At 39.2% G+C, this 20830-nt stretch overlaps 1 protein-coding gene across 5 annotated transcripts in view; it reads left to right on the top strand.

Moving 5' to 3' along the window:
* anks1b (ankyrin repeat and sterile alpha motif domain containing 1B) overlaps positions 1-20830 on the top strand; it is a 262310-nt gene that overhangs the window by 128024 nt on the left and 113456 nt on the right. For all 5 annotated transcript variants that reach the window (XM_031758546.2, XM_039600939.1, XM_031758542.2 and 2 more), the window contains one exon: positions 8396-8552. In XM_031758546.2, coding sequence (XP_031614406.2) covers positions 8396-8552 — 157 coding nt within the window. The remainder of the gene's footprint in view (positions 1-8395; positions 8553-20830) is intronic.

Genomic DNA, 20830 nt, shown 5'->3' with positions numbered 1-20830 from the left:
GGGTGGCTCAGCTAGCTGATTTTGGGGGGATTAGCCAGCCATGGAGGGAAATCCAATTCTGCAAGGCAGTCCTTGCTCGCTGATCGGACCAACTTGTACCTCTTTCCTTTTCTTCTATTTTCCAGTTTCAGGTTTACTTCACTCTGTCCTTTAATTCTCAATCAAATACTCCCTATACCTTACCTATTTTTGTGATAATCCGACATCAAACAGTAATAGAAATTTTAGAGATGCACTTAATTGCTTTCTTGTAGAATTGTATGGGAAACAAATCTCCCAAATTATAACCCACAACAGAAAACATAGATGGAGATGAAGTTTTGACAGAATGGATACAATTGTGCCTTTGCAATGATAAAAAAATAAAAATACAGCTTTCTCACAGCATCTGGCAACCTGCAGAATGTGATTTTGGTCAATGTTTGATTATCAAGAAAGAAGAACGAGCCCATTCAGTTTTTAACTGCCTTAATCTTTCTTCACGTTCTGCCTCTTTTCTTTATTGGTGTCCTCTACTGACCGCGCCCCTCTCATCGAGGCCCTCAGAGCGTCCTTTGTCCTCTCTTGTGTTCACCCCTCCTCTTTCTTTCTAATCAAATAGTCTCCATGAGGAAATGCCAGCAAATTATAGCGTCTATTCATATCTGATGGCCTGTGAACTCTGTGTACAGTGTGTGGGGTGGTGGATTGGCTGTTGGGTGGTACAGCGCTGGGTTTAACTGAAAAACAGAGATTCGGGATTTAAGTTCCTCGGATGTAACAGAAGCAACAGCACATTTCCTGGTTGGGTTATCAGGCCTGCGCACATGCAAACAGGCACGCACACACACAAATGCTATACATAACGAGAGTAAACTCAATCAGAGAAAAACACACAAAATATGCATGAAAGCTCGGACATGATCACACACGCATAAAAAAAAACAGCAAAGTGTATCTGCAGCAGACAGACACGTACAAATGCCGCACTGCATTATTACACAGATATAATCAGAAACAATCTCCTGGCCACATGTGGAGGCACATAGACACACACACACCCAAAACACACACTGTCAGACGTTTAATCTGGCCTCTGCAGTTGGATGGGAGCTGCATACGACCTGCTAATTAGTGGCCAGAGGAGGCCTCTGTTTGTCTGCTCTCTTCCTGTTCAGCTCAGACACAAGTTTCTCTGTCCTATCTCTTCCCTTTAAGATAGAGAGCGAGAGAGAGAGAGGGAGGGATATGAATGAAGACCGAGTGTGTCCGTTTGTCGGAGGCACAGCACACACTTCTCTGCGTGAAGCCTTTTTGACCACATTTTAAAGCTTTTTGACCCCCCCATCACCTCCAGGGCCAAGCGGGAGGATACCATCAGAATATCAGGTAGCTAAACCTGTTGTCACCCTGCCGGATTCATTTCATCTCCACATTCAGGTGCTCCTAGGCTTCTGTCGAAAGATTTCTCGGCACCGACTGTCCTGTTTGAGATAGGTGGGACATGTGCTGTAGAGATTTGCTCAAACTTTAAGTTTGTTGCTCTCCTCATTGAAGCCGGATCGCTTGCTTTCTTGTCTCCCTTTGGCTTACTTCTGTGTAGAAAAAAAACAAGCACGTTGTCTGAGTTGCCTCCCATTTCTGTGCATTTTTCCTCTGTTTGTGTGCATGAGGAAATCCTTTCTCCCAACTTACCGCACTCCCACTTCCTCTGCTTCCGTTCCTGAGCACAAAGTAATTTTCCTCTTCCCGCTCTGTCTCTCTGTCTCGTGCTCATCTCCTCGGGATTCGCTGACACAAACTCCAAAGTAAGTGTTGAGTAGGATCCTGGCGTCCTTTTGATCTACCTGTGTTTTCCTCTCCCTTCTCTTTTCGCTGTCTGGTTCTAGTCTTATCCAAAGCTGTGGTTTTTATTACACCTGTCAGATTTGACCTCCTTTCTTTTGCTTTGTTTCTGCCAAAGCAGCCAGGGTGGACGCTGGAGATTTAACAGGAATAATAAAAGGTGATGTAGACGTGAAAGAGAGAGACGAGAGGTAAATGAAGCTATACCTGGTATCAAAGGGTATAGCACAAGTTACAGCACAAAAATAGGTCTTTTTCAATACAATTATTGATTATTTATACCTGTATTCATTTAAGGAATAAATGTAGTTACAGTTCTAACTATTGCCATTCTTTCAGTCTTCACCATCACTGCTTTTCATTTTGTTTTTTCCTCCCTTCAGATGCTAGTGGGGCAAAGCTTTCATTATTTCTTTCTGGAGATTTTGTCATATGCTTTTCTTCAGTGCATCTATTAATCAGTGTGACTCTGCTCATAGCGTTTCAAAAGCTCTGAAATTCAGAATGACATCCTCGTTGTTCCTGTGAACAAAGGAGACAGTGGCTGAGATTATTCATAGCTTTTCCCACCAAAATTTATCATGCGAGTCATTTATTTTCAGATCACAACTGAATTTCCTATGAACTCTGACACTTCCTTTTACAAAGACAATGGTTCCACTTGTCTCTGTTTCGTTTTGGACCTCTGTTCACTTCCAGTAGCCGCCTTAACTCGGAAAGCTTTATCTTCGTTTGCTCTGAAGTACCGCCCCCTCCCAGCTTCACGCTTCGGAGCAATCTCATGCATTTCCTGGCAAATCTGACCCACCGAAAAACCCCTTTGGTATGATTACATTCTTACTAATAGTAATAATAATGCTTCAAGTGTACGGCAATTTTCAAAACATAAATCCAAAATGCTTTGCAGAATAAATTGAAATGCCACTGATTGAAAATCAAGAATCAAAAAGAAAATTAAACACAGTTAAAACAAAAACAAGTAAGAGCAGAATAAGACTTGGACAAACAGGGTAAATAATATGACAGTGAGGCCAATACAATACAAATAAATGAATAAGAAAACAATCATTATAGAAAAACAACAACCAAAAACAACTTTACGTAAAAAAGTTGACATATACCTCATATTCACATAACAGTAAAAAATGATCTTTATCTATAATTCTCTATATGCTTCAACAGAAGCATATGTTTAACTTCTGCCTTCTGTGATTGTAAATATACTTCAATTCAATTCAATTTTATTTATACAGCGCGATATTACAACAACAGTCGCCTCAAGGCGCTTTACATTGTAAGGTGGACCCTACAATAATACATACAGAGAAAAACCCAACAATCATATGATCCCCTATGAGCAAGCACTTTGGCGACAGTGGGAAGGAAAAACTCCCTTTTAATAGGAAGAAACCTCCAGCAGAACCAGGCTCAGGGAGGGGCGGGGCCATCTGCTGTAAACCCTGGCTTTACTTACATGTAAAGCCAGGGTTGTTGCTACACACAGTGCTAGATGGGCGCAGGCTCCCCATTATTCAAATCCCATTTATTTATTTACTTATTTTGTAATGCAAAAAAGTCAGTTTGTTTATTTAAACATTAAATTATGCCATCTACTTTTCAGCAGCTGCCTCCTTGACAGACTGAATAGTCACTTCAATGCTATTATACCTCAATTCTGATGGTTTTTGTTTGTATTATTGCATGTTCTTGTCCCCTATTTTGCTGCTTCTTTTAAGAAAAAGTCAACTCTTTTTTTCATTTACCATCAATCTAAACTAATCTACCGCAAAAGGTAGAGCCTCTTAAAAAAAAAAAAAATTAAAAAGTGAGGTTTTACTGGGCCCCAGAAGATCAATACTGAGGCAGTAAAAGTGTGACGGCGATGCTGAAAGTCAGGTTTGTCAGGAGAAACACTACACTGATTTGTGGCACAAATCTGGGAGAGTAGGCAGCTCTTCAGAAAACATGGCAAATCTTTCCAAGTTAAAGCAGTGGAGCCATCAGCTTTATAACAGAAAGTGACAGCTTTAATGGGAATCTCAGTTGTGATTTGAAAACAAACAATGAGTAAAAAAAAATGAATCATTTCAGCCATATTCTCATTTGGATCATGAATAAATGGGTTGTGTGAATTAGCCAAGTCTGGAAATAAATCCAGTGACAGCTCTCATACAGTCATTACAATGCATATGCTCGTGATGGGCACCAATCACAGGGAAGGTGAGATTTACCATAACCAATCTCAAATAAATAAATAAATTGCATTCATCTACCAAACTTCCATTTTCATTTCAACAATCAGTGGTATGATGAGGGATACCACTGATTGTTGCTGTGAAGTAATCAGCCTGATTGCTGTAAACATACATGCGGTGACACACTGCTTTATAAATGAGGCCCCAGGTTGTAAATCAATGTGTACATGCAGAAAGGCAGTAGTCAGGTTGTGCTTTTAGAAGCTATTGCAGTAATAATGACAAGTTTTGCTTCCTGATTTTTACTCACGACTGTGTAGTGACAAAAATGAGTTTTACAATAGATAAAAAGTGGAATCTTCCATAAACGTTTTTAAATTGTATTCAGCCCTGTTCTGAATGCAATTATTTTCAATTACTGTTATAATTTTTATGTGAAACAAGCTTTTATTTCTAGTGTAAATCTATCACAAAAACCAAAAACACCATTATACTTCTATAGCTGTACCAATCTGACATTGATCCAATAATCTTTGAGACGTATCAGAAAAAAAATTAAAGTGTCAGCTCTACTGTGAAGCTGATAAAGGTTTGGGGTATAGAGGTGTGTGTAAACCCATATGTGGTTATGGTATGGTATGGTCTTAAAATCAATGTGAACATGATTTGTTGCACCTTTAATGGTCAAAATAATCTTTATGTCTCAGAAATGGCTCTTTATGGCTCTACTGGCGTGCTCTCAGCCTTTCCTTCAGCTCTGTAAGTGAAATCTCTAGCTAACCAGGCTGTCACGTCAAATCTGTCAGCCAAGACGGGGCCACCTGTGGACTGAAGGCGCATAAGTCTGACTGGGTCTCTATTAGTGGTAATGGCGGCCTAATCGAGTGCTGATGGAGATGGAAAAGGGGGAGAAAAAAAAGAGGGGCTTTGAGTTTGTGAGCCTTTTAATGAAGTGGGGTGTGAAATAAATCCTAGACTGAGTGCAGAAGGTGTGAGCGAGAGAAATCATCAAAGGACTGATTGCTCTGTAAGCTAGAATGATTAATCAGTTTTGAGTGTGCTCAGTGTGTGATTGATGGCCTGGTGCAGTGTGGGTAATGTAGTAGCAGATGCTGACAAGAAGAGTAATGGCTGTTGAATTAGAAAAGAGATTAGGAGAAGAGGAACGGAAAGATGAACTCACTGGGTTTAGAAATATGTATGAAGCAATGGTGAGAACAGGGGCAGCCACACACACAGTGAAGAGTTCACCACTGATCCCATTAGGAAGAGTACAACTTGGGGAAGGTTGCCAAGTGACACTTCAGAAATGATGATGGAGTCTAAGGGAAAGGACAGACATCCAGAGGCTGAGTCGCTGGAAAGAAATGTTTTGTCTTTTTTGGCTGAAATGACGCTCGCCCCTGTAACCTTTTCCCCTGCTTCACATCACTCTCTCTTGTTTTTCATTCTTTCTCGGTACACATCTGCCTCACAGATAATGGACCTTTTGGGCTTCAGCTCTCTGTCTGCGCCCTTTGGGGCTCAACCTTTTCACCAGCGCCGCAACAAAGTGCAATCTGAAATTTTCCTGAAATACCCAGAGAGCAAGGCTGTTATATAAAGGTCCCACAGAAACATCTCCTTATTTATGACTCTAAATTATTCAAATGAGAGCTGATTTTCAAAATGCTGCAAGCCCCATTTTGCTTAAAATCAATGATCTATTTCATTTAATATGCAAATGACATTTTAGGCATTCTGCAGTCTTTTTAGTCAGAGTGAATTACAATAAGGCTCACAAATGTGTCCAACAGCACTTAATGAGAGAATTGAATGAAGAGTATACTGTAATTTCTATTAATGGGCAGATAAGAAATAATCAAGAAGAACCTTTTAAGTTTATTGTGCAAGTTTGGATTTCTAACCTTTTATTTTGGGGAAATGGGAAAAGAAAATCCAACCTGGGTCTGTTAACGGACTAAAGAGAAACCTAAAGAGAGAAAGTAGAGGCTAACAAGTTCATGTATTTGATTAGGATAGAAGTTAAATTTGTGAATGGAAATAAGAACTCCCCTATTCCTCAGACCTAAACTAGTTGTCCCTTAAATAAGTTAAAAATGTTACAATGACAAAAGTTTAATGTTTGCAAGTACCCTTTAGCCACTTGAGCCTTGAGCCACCTTTAGCAGTAGCAACTCGAACTTATCTCTCATATCATTGTGAAGGTATTTTGGTCCACTCTTCTTTACAGCATTGTTTCAGTTCATTGAGGTTTGTGGGCATTCATTTATGCACAGTTCCCGTCACAGCATATCAATGAAGTTGAGGTCGTAAGTTTAACTTTGCCATTGCAATTCATGCTGTGCTTGGGATCACTGTCCTGCTGCATGACCCAAATTTGGCCAAGCTTTGGCTTTTAAACAGATGGCCTCACATTTAACACTAGAATAATTTGGTATATAGCAGACTTCATGGTCATCTCAGTGACTGCAAGCTGCTGAGGTCCTGTGGGTATAAAACATCCTCCTCTATCAACCTCCGCTATTTTGCTAAATAGTTTTTTGTTGTTGTTTTTTTTGCTGTTTGTACTAATATGCTCATATTTGTTTTTACTATATACGGTGCTGGGGATTATGGCCGAACATTACGGACATTACTCCAAAAGTATGTTTGTTCAAATCCAACTTTTCAAATGTAAGCCGGGCTGTCTTCAGCTTTTACTCCTCTCTTCTGTGGAACCAGCTCCCAGTTTGAATTTGGGTGAAAGAAACCCTCTCTATTTTTAAAATTAGGCTTAAAACATTTCCTTTTGATAAAGCTTATAGTCAGGGCTGGGTCAGGTGACCCTAAACCCAATAGGCCTAGGCTGCTGGGGGCTGCCCATAATGCTGTCTTTACACACTTTTGCAGTTTCTCAGAGCATTGTCTGACCTTGGGGTGACTTTGCTGATATGTCCACTCCTGGGAAGATTGTGGCATTATGTTAACACACACCTGAATGCTCCAGACCAACAAACTGCTGAAAATGGGCATGCTGACTATGGTTGCTACTTGCGCTCTTAATTCCTGTGAAAGCAGTTAAGATGTATCTTGTTTTTCCACGGGACTGTTTGAGCCCTGTGGAAACGTTCTTTTTCACACAACTTGTCTTTGTTATGAAGTTTTGCTGATTTCTTTTCTCATGCTTGAAACCTCAGCTGGGTTGTACAAGGTGCATCTTGAAAACCTTGCCTATCAAGATAATCATTTACTTCGCTGCTATTTTTACTCTGCAGATAATTGGATTTTGATTTACTTATTAATTTAAGTTGTATTTCAAACAGAAAAACTAACAATTAAAAATTTCCAGGTTCATTCTGACTTTTTTTTTTTACCTTTAATGTATGAACTCTGTCCTCTTTTTCTTAGTGACTCCTTTCCTCTTTTAAGTATAAGTATTTTCACGCCATGTGATCATACCCTGAAGCTATTGCATCATCAGAAGATCAGCAGCCTGCTCTCTCAACATTTAATAAGTTGAAATAAAGCTTTTGTATCCCTTTGTATGTTTGTACTTCAAGGTTAAGGTTTGGCTTTGGTTATCCTATCCTATTATTAAAGGATTTTCATCACGTTCATGAGATTCGTCACATTAAGCCTTCAAACATTAACGTAAAAACTGCAGTAATGTTACAGCAATTATATGGGAGAAAAGTTGCCTCTTTTGTGTTAAGGAAAAGCTCCAGGAACGCCTTGTCGATCACAGTAATCACTGAGGACAAAAGCCCAAAGTGACTTTCGTATTTTAAAGAAACGAGGAAACTTCAAACTTTTCCCCCCCTTTATTTTAACAGAAGACTGGCCTAAACCTTTGATGATAATCCGATTGTGTGAACACAGTTGGACTTGAATGATAGCCTTGAGCTGAACTCACATTACTGAGCTGATGTGGTTATTTTCTTTTGCTGTTTGTAATGAAGCACCTCAGGCCAAGGCAAACAAAAAGAACTTTAGCCCCCTAACAGACCTCTTTTTGTCTTTAAAAAAAAAATTCTGCCCTCTCTTGCTTTTAAAAAGTCACAAAATAAGAATTCCTGGCTGGACTCAATCAGCGGCTTCTTCACTTCCCCTTTCAAAGACCATTCATTAACATGACACATCATGTATGGGTCTCTGGAAGGGTATAATACCAGTTTGGCTGAAGTACATAATTAATGATGTAATTAGTGGTGTGTTTGTCTTATAATGAATGGAGTGCGGCTGGTAGCTTCCAGTGGAATCGTTTGAATAAAACATGTAAAATTATGGTGGCGTAAAGAAAAACAGCTATCAGATTTTTCTTGTTGGTGGCTATTATGATATGTTTAACAAACTACCCTACCATTTCTCTTTCCGTTTTTTTTTCTCTCTCCCAGGATTCAAAGCGTTCGGCAGACATCGTCACTTCTCCGTCGCTGGATGTTTTCCTTCCAGAAGACGAGGACAACCCGTATGAGTCTGTGACCACCGCTGTCACACGCAAACCATCCTCTCTTGATATCAATCAACGACTCAACGCTTGTCCACGTAATGGTAGGATAGCTGCACATCTATCTGGTACCTAAAATACTAAAACAGTCCTGTAATTTGCATTTATAAACGTAGGTGTCCTTTTATTCAGGTTATAAATATAATACCTACTTGAATATCTAAGACTCTAGACACGTTATTAGATGCACCTTGCTCGTACCAGGTTGGACCCACGTTTGCCTTCAGAATTGGCTTCATTCTTCATGGCACATATTGAAGTACTGGAAACGTTCCTCAGAGATTTTGGTCTGAATTGACATGATGCTACACATCCATGATGCGAATATCCTATTCCACCCCTGGGATCTGGTGACTGTGCGAGTACTGTGTACTCATTATCATGTTCAAGAAACCATTTTGAGATGATTTGAGCTTTGAGAGATGGCAAGCCGGCACACTGTGGTCACAAAGGGATTTACACAGTCAGCAACAATACTAAGGTAAAAAACGTTCAGTTTGGGCCCAAAATGTGCCAAGAAAATATCCCCCACACTGTTACACCACCAGCAGCAGCATGAACTTTTGATAAAAGCCATGCTTTCCTGTTCTTTACACCAAATTGTGCCCTAGCTGAAAATGAGACCCATCAGAGCAGGCAGCGGTTTTTCAATGTTGTGTTGCACAGAACATTTGGTGAGCCCATGTGAATTGAAGGCTCAGTTCAAGGCTTAGCTGACAGGAGTGGCACCTTGTGTTCAAATATGCTCCTCTGCATTCATTGGTTGTACACAGTGGTTATTTGAGCTAGTGCTTTCTTTCTATCAGTTTGAAGCAGTCTGAATGTTCTCTTCTGCCCTCCTGTGTTAGCAAAGCATTACCAAGAGTGCTGTCACTGACTGGATATTTTCTCTTTTTTAAGCCATTCTCTTTAAGTCCTTGAGATGTTTGTGTGGTAAAATCCCAGCAGATGAGCAGTTTGTGAAGTACTCAAACCAGTCTGTCTGGTGTCAACAACCATGCTGTGTTTAAAGTCACTTAAATCATTTTTCTTCCCCATTCTGATGCTCTGTTTGAACTTGATGTCTTAACCATGTCTGCATGCCTAAATACACTGAGTTGGTGCCATGTGATTGGCTGATTGGATATTTGGGTTACAAAGTAGCCAGTAAATGTAGGTTGTATTCTTAAATGATGTTTTTTTCTGATGAGAATCAGCCACTTTATAATTGACTTGATTTTGATTGAAATGATTCAGTTGTCAGGGTGTTATCGTACAGAAAATGTACAGTCTGTCACTGTAGAAAATCTTAGAATGGTCTTAGAATAATTTGACAGTGGAACATATGGTACGTTCAAGTACAAGCCATGATCCATATGAAAATCCCACTGCTGTGAAGATCACGACTTCAGTAGCAGAAATGAGCCAGCTGAAAGCCAAACATATTGCCTATTCAACATGAACACAGTTTTATGGCAGTAAATAAGTGTGGAGACAGTGGGTGAGAGTGAGAGCAGCAGTGTTTGGGATACATGCATTGTTAAAAATATGGTGGCTTTTGTTGGTCTTCATTTATTTAAGGCAGCTTAGCTGATTTTTAAAATTGATGACCGAGATTAGATGTGAGTATCAGAGTCATATACAGAGTAGGTCTGAGTTTCTATTTTAATTTTCCACTCCCCAGTAATAATTAGTTCCTAAACTTACTTTTAATTTGTGTACTTCATTTTCATCCTGTCTTTATCACCTCATAAACATCACCTTAAAATGTTTATGGACCCTGCTGCTGCTTCAGCTCTGTCCCTTAAAAGATTGCTAACGATTGGAACTCAATATTTAATTGACATCATATCAAAAGTTGAAACTTTACTTTTAAATATATTCCCAAGTTAGAATAGAGGCCTGTTTATCACTGCGCATGGAGAGCAGATGCTTCTGTGGCGTAAACAAAATCTTTTTCTCAGCCTTGCTTTGTATATAATTTCAACTGCTCAACAGCTTAGGACTGCCTTTCTTTCATATTATGAGGTTTTCATTCCCAGATTAGCCCCCAGAGTCTGTTACTGTAGTTTAAATCTACAAAAAAAAGTGGGTTGGAGCAAATTAACAATATCATATGCAAACAGTTGCTCTTTTACATCCCTAAATATTGAGGTTCCTTTTAGTCTAGGAGCAGGTGGAAATAAATATTTTATCCGTGAGCTAAATAACTGTTTCTGCAAACAACTGAAATAATAAAAATGCATTGACTAGGGTTCATTGATAAATATCTTATGGCATCTTCCACATTCAATATTGACATTAATAGAAAGTGGTCAGCTGCTAGATTTGGGTGTTAAAACTAAATAGTTCATGTGGAATATGGAATATTGATCGGGTTACATCTCTCTCTTCTACAATGTGTCTTCTATTCAGTCTTCTGCCCATCACCCCAAACTATTGATGGCAGATGGCTGCCCTTTCCTGAGCCTGGTTCTGAGTTTTTTTCCTATTTAAAACGGAGCTTTTCCTTCCCACTGTCACCAAATGGTTCCTCAAAAGTAGTTGTTTGGTTCTTGGGGTTTTCTCTATATTATTGTAGGGTCTCTACCTTACATTATAAAGTACCTTCCTGTGATTTGGCGCTGTGTAAATAAAACTGAATTGAACTGAAAGTCTATTAATTATTGCTAAAAAATCTTCTTCTAGGCATGGGTTTTCTTCTTGAGAAGCAGTGCAAATATTGTATTTGCACTGCTCTCTGAGTAACTTTTAACTTCTTTCAGTCTAAAACTGCGTTTATAACTAAAGCAACCATTCAGCGATTTATACTTGATTCGGTGTACCTTTTCACTGTCATCCACACTGTTTTCTAATCTGTTTCTAGCATGAGCTAATCCCTCGGCCTTTGACCTTTCAGTCAGTTCTGTTTGCTCATCGCTTGTTTGGTCTGCGGCGTTGTGCCTCTGCACCCACGACAACAAACACCCACGGATGCATTCTCCCCTTTCACTCGGCTCGCGTAGCAAAGCTACACACTGCTGCAGGTTGTCACGGCAACTGCATCACCGGCTGGTGAGTCACCTGAATGTTGCCATGGGAACTGTCTTGCTAGTGACACCCCCCTCCCCACCACTCCTGAGCAGAGGAGCGGCGAGAGGCTACTGTAGAGCCTTGTTTTGTGCGTGTTTGTCCCGTGCTCGACTGTTGGATCTTGCTCGTCATTGGCTGTTTGAGAGTTGAGAGTTGAACTGTCAGCACACACTCTAGATTGTGCGTGTGTGCGTGCATGTAATAGGTTAGTTGTTTTATGTCAAAGTGTTTTTTGGCTTAGAATTGCTCCACTGACGTAAAGGAATAGTGTGGGTGTTGTATTTGTTCTCATCTCTCTGAGTGCTGTTACCTGGCCAAATGAGAGAGAAAGAGAGACACAGAGACTGGGAATAAGACTGAGATGTGAGGCAGAGCTGACTACAAATCTATGGTATAGGCAAGCATGACTACAAGGACATATTTACCTATAACGTAGAGATAGTTTACATATAACATAGATAACTCCTTCCAGGTATCAGATAATGTGTTAATCCAGATAGACCAAAGGTAAGAAAGACACTGAAATGGACCATGGACAGGTTATACATTCAGTAGAGGAAGTCGAAAGTTGACTCAGGCTGAGCCATCGCCATGAAAATGACACAGCAGGAGGGAAAATCCTGGATTCCTGCTCTGAGTCCAGTCACATGTCAGCCTAATTGGACATGGGTGTGAGTCAGTCTCTCTTTATCTGCCTCTGAGAGGAAGGATGTGGTGATCAAGGAACATGGGGAGGAAAGGGCTGAGATGAGAGGAAAAGGAAGAGCAGAGAGGGACTTGGTGCATTACACTGCAAAAAATGTGGGCACTGGTTTGTTCTTTGGTGTTATCAAATTTAAGTTACTGTGTGGAGGTTTGGGAAAATACTTCATTACAACCACGTATTTATTGCAAAAAAGAGCCTTAACAACAAAAATAACCACTAATGAATAAGTTAAGGAACAATGTGTTGTGATTTTGGGGGGATAGACAGGGGTTAGAGTTAAAGGGGTGCATTAAATCTAAAGATATACAGTTTTTTGGATGATCAGAAGTTTTTCTATACCATATGTGGTGGAGGATTGTGGAATAGTTTAACTACGGAATTAAATCAATGTCCAAATATAACATTATAAAGAAATCATTTTCACAAGGTACAGGGATGTAGAAGTCACTGGGTGAAATAAAAGTTCTGTATAGATGGTTTATAAAAGTATTATAAGATAATTATTAATTTTATAAAAGCCACATCTTGTTTTAAGTAATGTTTTATCATCAAAAAAGCATTTTTTTGCTGATATGTTTTAATACAATTGTAATGAGCCTTTTAATGTTGCCAGCAACATTAACAGGTTAAGCCTGTTTTCTGACCACAGTAACAACGGCAGAAGAGACACTTTTTTAACAGCACTATAAAAAGTTCTGGTTCAAGATTTGTTACACTAGGGCAGTGGTTCCCAAACTTTTTTTGCCAGGCCCCCCTTTGTTACAAGAAAAATGTTCGCGCCCCCCCACCACCTAACCCCCCCGCACAAACACATCCTCCAAACACACACACCCATATTTTGTTTACAAACTCCATTGCGGTTTATTTCACACCTCAAACATTTAGTAAACAATTAAGCAAATACAAGTAAACGGCAATAAATTACAGGTAGTAATAAAATACACTACTAACTCTTTTACGCTACGTCCACACCTACACGGGTATTTTTGAAAACTCAGCTGTTTCTATGCGTTTGGGCCTTTCGTCAACACGTAAACTGCGTTGCGATTCACCGAAAACGGAGATTTTTTAAAACTCCTTTTTTGCGTTTATGTGTGGACGAGGAATAAAGAGTTCGTCACGCAACGTCAAAGGTATGTGCCTCTTTCACGTCACGCTGTGCGCCACGTTATTGTTTACATGAGATGAATTGCAGAATGGCAGAGAGTCAACACAACAGTAACAGTATTTTGTCTCTATCTTCAGGTTTTACACGCTTACATACACAGACGCAGTTACTGTCCCTGCATTTAGAAAGGCAGAGGCGTCACGGTGTGATTATTTTACGTGTAGTTGTTTTTTTTCCTGTGTAATAATATTCAACATTGCTATCAATACATTTTTCAAAAAATGCCTCTCTGTGCAAAATGGGTTCAAAAACAAAAACAGCTGTGGGGTACTGTTTGTCCGTGATTTGAACGGGGGGAACAAATTACGGCAGGATCAGCCTGATATTATTTGTATCCCACTGTAACTTTACTGCATAAAGAGCTAACATGTCCAAAATGTCAGGAGTAGTTAGTTATTACAAGAAGTGTTTGTGAACTAAAAATCAAGAATGTGGGATCCTGTTTGTCCGTGATTTGGAGAGCCCAGCGCTGCTCCCAACGCAGGGAAGCTAATTCTGCAGGGGAGACCTACCTTGGCACTTGTGCAGGTGAAGCCAAAGGGAAGATATGCTTCACCATATTTTCCTGTCTTTGGCTTGGAAGGAAGTTGGTTTGGAAACATATTTGGCGATGCTTCATCTCCTGCTTTGCGTTTATGTGGGAGCCCCGTCAAAAACCTGTCCACAGTGTCCGAGCTTTTTTTTTTTTTTTTTTTTTTTTTTTTCATACCGCGCCCCCCCCGCAATGGCTCTGCGGGCCCCACACTTTGGGAACCTCTGCACTAGGGACACAAGATGAACACTACTACCTCAACATAAAATCTCCACACAGACGGATCAGATGTTACTGTTATCAATGTTTTGGTGTCACAGAGCTGCAGTTTGTGAAATTGTGTCACAGTCAGAAATGGTGCATAATTACTAGCCTATATTGTGGATCTGAAAAATCCTACTCTGCAATAGAAGCTGATTTTTTATAGTCTTTAAAGTTAACATCATCAGCACCTGTAGTGGAAAGCGGGTATCAGAAAATAGGAGTATTTCATAAACTCATATTTGGAAAATGACAAAGAACTTATTGCAAATTTTTTATATTTAAGTATTACCAGAAACTTGATCTTTCTAAAAAGTTTCATTTGGATTTGGTATATGGTGTCATACATACCTGGGGAATATTTTAGTCCTGAGTGTCCATATTCATAGTGTCAGAGTACCAGATATTCATCCTAAAAAAATTTGAAGGGTCTAGCTGGATATTTTTTGTAGTGTAAACCCTGCCTGATAGCCACCTGTCTTGTTACTGCTGGTTAGTGGTCTGCAGGTGTGGGCTGCTGCAGTCTCACAGTTGAGGAGGGGAAGATGCTACAATACACTCAGAAGCTTCAAAGAATCAGGGCGGTTTTATCAAAATTCATCTGCTGACTGTCACTCAGCCTAGCCGCTACAGAAACACCGGGGGCCTGTTGTCACTGAGACTGCCATCCCAAACAATTTCCTGCATTTCATGTCTTGGCTTCTTGAATTCCTCACCAACCCTCCATCTCTTTTTATTTTACTTTTAACTTTATTTTTTTCTGTCTCCTAAAGCACTTGTCAAGAGATTCTCCACAGAGTGTTAGAGGCGCAGTCCTCCTTCTGATGCTGCGGTATTCATGGGAACGCGGTGTCCCATTGCACCATATGTCCTCTGATATGAAAACTGTCACTTTTGACAATGAAGAGGCTGAATTATTTTCTTTATAATGCAAAGTACATGGAGTATATAGTTGCGCACGTAATCCTTTTATTCTTCGAGTCCTAAGGCGAGTCATTTTTTATTTTATGTCAGGATTATATTTATTCCTTTCTGATAGAATTTCCTTTGTTTCGAATGAGAGAATACATTTCTGCTCCACTGTTTGCCTGCAGATAGATTTAATGTACATTTGTCAGATTCGTTTTATTCATTTTTACATGTATACAGATTCAGATAGAAAAACAACTGCTTGCCAAGTGTAAATTAAAACACTCATGCAGAGAGTGGAATGTAACAAGCGAGTACGAGAGGCAGAAACATATCTGGTGTCACTTTCAACCATCAGATGTCTCAGTTTTCTTTTGTGCAGTTTCTCAAACTTAAATGAGTCTTTTTTTGTTTAGTTTTTGCTCTGCTACTAAGAAGCACATTTATTAAGTTGCTCAGTATTTGTAATTGTGACATTTAACCAGTTAAACAGTTCTGCAGTACTGGTAATCAGTGTAACAATCAGTAGATTTGAACTCCAGGAATGCTGCTGTAACAGCCCGATTGCAGAAACGCACAGGAGCACTGCAGGTAAAGATCCTGCAGATAGGAAAACAGGCAGCAGAGTGGTGAGGAGGGACCTGTGAGCGAAGCTTCCCAGCTTCCAGTCACGTATGGAGCAGACAGAAAGTACAGATTGTTGCCAAGTGGTTAGAGCAAAAGTGCTTCTTTTCTGCTATTGATGGAATTCTCCTAAGATAAATACACACTTGGTGTTTGTACCTATGGATGTGCTTTTATATGAGTGTAATACTTCAACAGGGTCTCTGTAAACTTTCCAATGATAAAATCAGCCAATAAACATGCAGGATGGGTATCTTGAATTTCTTCTTCTGACCTCTTGAAGGAATTTGTAATACATAATTCTAATTATGAAATACGTTCATTTGACCAATTTTAACCTTGATCCCCAACTGCTTTCTATTGAAGCATGTTTCTGCAACTGAAAAAATTATTTTCCATTCACAAGTTAAAATTTTGGGATATGATCGGAAAATTCTGAATTAGATGTCTGAAAATTTCGACATTTTAAGTCAAACTTCTAAGAAAATAATTCCAAACTGGAGAGGAAGTTTTTTGAGTTATTAAGTTGACATTTTGAGATGACTCAAAATTCTGACTTATGTGTGGCAAATCTTAAAACACAATAAGTTTAGAATGAGGCGACACAGGAATCATCATAGCTTTGACCTCAGAGGTCAACCTTTTGGAAAATCATCTAGGATTTTTAAATTTATACTATCCGGTCTTTAAGTGATGATGTGATGAATCCTGCGTTTATTGAGGCTGTTGTGTTTTTAACATGTTTTAATGCTTTGTATCTTGTTCTATTTAATCTCAACAAGCCTCTAAAAACAGTCAGTGATCACTTTCGGCCTCTCCCGGTTTTTATTGCCACTATTTATTTTAAAGCTCACTTTTTAAAACCTTACGATGTAACTACAGCCCAGCCCACGCAGCAGAATATTAATGACTAACTTCGTAGTGTGGATGGATTATCTATGTTGTTCTCCTGACTGAAGTTTGGTCCGTTTACAGCATCCTGCCGTGCGATTGCATTTGTCCCTAACCATCTGGAACCCTCGTGTCAACTTTTATCAAGTGGAAAAAAGTTAGCGTTCATCCTCCAGCTTTACTGTGTTTATACTAACATAACTGTGTAGCTAGCGATCACATAGCACATCATTATATACCAGCTAGCCAAACTTCAGTAACCCTACAAAACGTCACTGCTGTTTACTTTCCTGTCTTCATTTATGTCAGAAGTGATAGCAGAGCTGTACGTCTTAATTTTTTTCTGAAATTTCTCAGTCAGAACATGCTATATCATGTTTATGTGGAAACTAGTGTGCTAACTTCCTGCTGACTTCTAACTCGGTTAAATTGTATAAATTCTGTTTTCATGGATGCCTGGATGTTAAACGTAATTGTTACACCTGGTAGAGCAGCCACAGTGATCATTTTATTACAGATGAAAGAATTTAGACAGTTTTTCAACTCTCGGTGATGCCGCAGTGATTGTTTGACCTGCAGCGGAGTTTGGGCCCAGACATGGCTAATGACGTCAGACTTAAAGACTGGATAGGTATCACTTAGTCTACGTTCACCAAGTGAACCTCGTTGCCTGAAGCTGTTTGATCCACAAGCTTTTGTCTACCAACAGATGTCTAAGCAGGTTGAGTGAGAACTTTTTAAACATACTGCTGCTGCCTTGTATGGATGTGTATGTCAATGTTAAGTTAGATCATATTTCATTTCAAATTTCAGGGCACAGAAAGTCACATGAATTCTGATTTGAGGGTTCACACTGAGGTCATGTGAAAGTGGCCTGAGGCAGATTGAAAAGATTAGATTCCATGTGATTTCTGGCTGCTCTGAGTCACATATGAGGGGGGAAAAACTGAACAAAGCTCCGATTTTGGGCCTTTTTATCCCGCAGTGTGAGCGCAGCCTTAATCTGAACTTGCTCACAGTCTTATCTGGATGGTTAATATATAAAGTTTGCTACTTCATAACAGTGTTGATTTTCATTATTTTCCCCTTATGTTACAGAAAAAGGCAGTTTTAATGATGGTCTTGTCACAGCTATTAACGCCATGCTTCATTTTTAAATGAGTTCACATTAGCCAGTCACAGGTATGCACACCACAGCCCTGCTACCTGACAGGTTAATGAATCAAGTACTCAGTCTTTTAGTTTCCTACTCCCCCTCCCATATTAACTTCCACCCTCACTTCTCTCTGGTGGATAAAGCTGTGATGTTGCTGCGTCTCACCCCATTTATCGCACTTTGCTTGGCACTGGAGGCTTAGAGTGGCTAATGGCACCATGTACTAGCTCCAGGGCTTCGCCATTAAAAGGGTCGAGGCCCATTGACTTGTTGAAAGAAAGGCAATAACGTGTCTTCCTCTTTGACACCCAGAGGAAATTGCTGTTGATATGGTCATACACTTTTTTTTTTTTTTTGAAGTTTCTGGTCTTAGCTTTACATTCAAGCATTGTGTTTTCTGTTGACTTACTTACATTCGGTTGTTTCTGTCATATAGTTCTGTTTGCACTCAATTGTAGGAGTAAAGAAAACTCTATGGCTTTTCCATACTTTCAAGATCAACAGTGAGTTAAGATGTTTAAGTACTTTCTGACTTCCCTATTGTGGAGGCTTATCTTACAATATCAGCTTTAAAACATGTCATTATTTTCTAAATGTTGTAGGTATTCTAATTTAAAAAAACATTACTAAAAAGTTTAGATTTGGGATTTTCTTTAATATTTATGCAGACATTATGTTTATGTGGGGCTCACAGAAGACTCATTTCACGCCCTCAAATGGTGATTCCAGTAGTGAATCAAACCTTATCAACTTCCTGCTGGAGAAACTACTCAGCATGATGGACAATCTGTCCTATGCCGTGCATGCCTCCCTGATTGGTCACCGTAGCACTCATAGCAAAAGTCTCATTGGCCCAAGGTTTAGTAATGAGTGCTAGAGGAGATCCTTTCTACTACCTAGCTATAGTATTAGATGGTGTAACTTGATATTTTATAAATCTACACATGCACATCAACATTTTATCATATTATACTCTTACTCCATCCCATCTGTTCATTACCAGATGGGAGGATTATTATTACTACACCATCACATGCAATTTATTTTATACTGCATTTGTTAATAGCATTAATCTAATTAAAATTGTAAGCCAAATTTCTCATAGGTAAGATACTGTATATATTGATAGTTGATATGTATTTTATTTATGTGCATATTTATTCCTCTAATTTTTTTTATGTATCTTGTTTTATAGTAGCTGTGCTTTATAATGCTGTTTTTTTTTTAATTTATTACCTCCACAAAGGAGGAGCTCCATAAATGTTTTTTTCCATAAATTCTGATAAAACTCTGTCGGGGGGTAGATTGGTGTAATGTTAGCAATCTATCAAAATTTGTGCTTGCCTTGGTTTGTATTGGAAACATTTAGGAAATGTTTGGAATATAATAACTTATAGACATTATAGTTTGCATCCAAACATGAGGTCACATTTGGCGTCTGATCTCACTTTGACATTTCAACTTTTTTTTAAGTTGATCCCTAAATAATGTTTGTTTATATACTGCACGACAAACTTCTTAAAGTACATTTAAAAAGAAAGAAGACAAAATGAATATACAGAAAGTATAATACTGTTCCCGTAAAACTAAATACTACCCAGAGAATGAGCTGTCTTGATAGAGGTTTGCACGCTGAGTGCTCTTTGTTTTTGCTGTTTTTTGCTATCTGACTCTGTACACGTTATTGCTTCTGCTCCTGTTTCTATTTTTATTGCACTGAGCATATAAAAGGCACAAGAATTTCCTTTGGGATTAATAAAGTTCTTATCTCTTTTATTAATTTTTGTATCAGTATAGTCAGTATGTAAATAAATAAATAAATAACCTGAGCAGCAAGTGTACTTTGTCTGAAATACAACAGAAGATCAGCTGATGTCTGTTTATAGTAGAACTCACAAGTTCAGCATAAACACAATTTCCACCCAAAGTGGGAACAATGGCAACTTCTGTACAAAAGGGCTATTCACAAAATATAAATACACTGAATGACTAAAGATACAGACCAAAAATAGTACTGAATTGGCCCCGATTTAATCAGGATCTTAAAGATTATAACTCTCAATTCCCTGTGTGGATTTAAAATTATCCTAAGCTGAAACCCCAAACCACAGGGATTGGCTAAAGCGTCTTTGCTGTAGTGCATGGATAAATAAAACTTTCACGCTTCCTCTTTTTTCGATTCCAACTGTAGTGTTAAAAAAACACAGAAGCTCAGCTGTAAGTTGACACTGACTTGCAAGGTTGCATGCACACACATACACTATACATATGAAATACCCCCAGAGTGGCAGAGAGGCAGAACTGACAGCCCAAAGAACGTGTCTAAAATGGACAGTTTTTGTCTTGTTAGATGACCAGGAAGTGGACAGCTGATTGAACGCTTGCACACACCGAGCATTCACTTAGACACACAGGTCCTCTACAGGGTGCTGTAAAGAGCAGGGCAGCTGGTCTTGGATCTACACAGAGTTATATTTGAATGTATCCAGCCTCTATTATAAGACACAGAAACTGTACAATGAAACATTTCGGCGCTTCCCAGTATCAAGGATGTGAACAGGTACAACATCCATCAGATATTACATTTCGACACCCATGCACATGTTTCTGTTTGTGCACTTTTGTATGCACACTAACATACAAACATGTATTCCCTTTGGCAAGGACGGCTAAGAGTGTTTCCCAGGAGTGAGCCCAAGACAGATGTAAAGGAAGCAGAGTCAGAAGCAGACACATTCACACACAGAGACACACACATCTTACATCCATCATCAAAACCCCAGTGTTGACAGGCTTATTTACTCAATAGGACAAAACCTCAATCCCTATCTATATATAACCCTCCTTCCTTTTTTCTCTCTCTCCCATTTTTTCACTCTTTATTTTATCTATTTACGCCCACATTTAAACATTGATTCAGCTCCAGGCAATTCTTTTATGGTGCATGCGTGTGTGTATGTGTGCATGCGCATGCTCATGTGTGTGTGTTTGCAAACATGTTTGATAGATGTGAGAGCATGCTGT

The sequence above is a fragment of the Oreochromis aureus genome, linkage group 17 (genome assembly GCF_013358895.1).
Source record: "Oreochromis aureus strain Israel breed Guangdong linkage group 17, ZZ_aureus, whole genome shotgun sequence".
Lineage (NCBI taxonomy): Eukaryota > Metazoa > Chordata > Actinopteri > Cichliformes > Cichlidae > Oreochromis > Oreochromis aureus.
The sequence above is the reverse complement of the archived record's forward strand: the minus strand, read 5'-3'. Positions and strand labels throughout refer to the sequence as shown.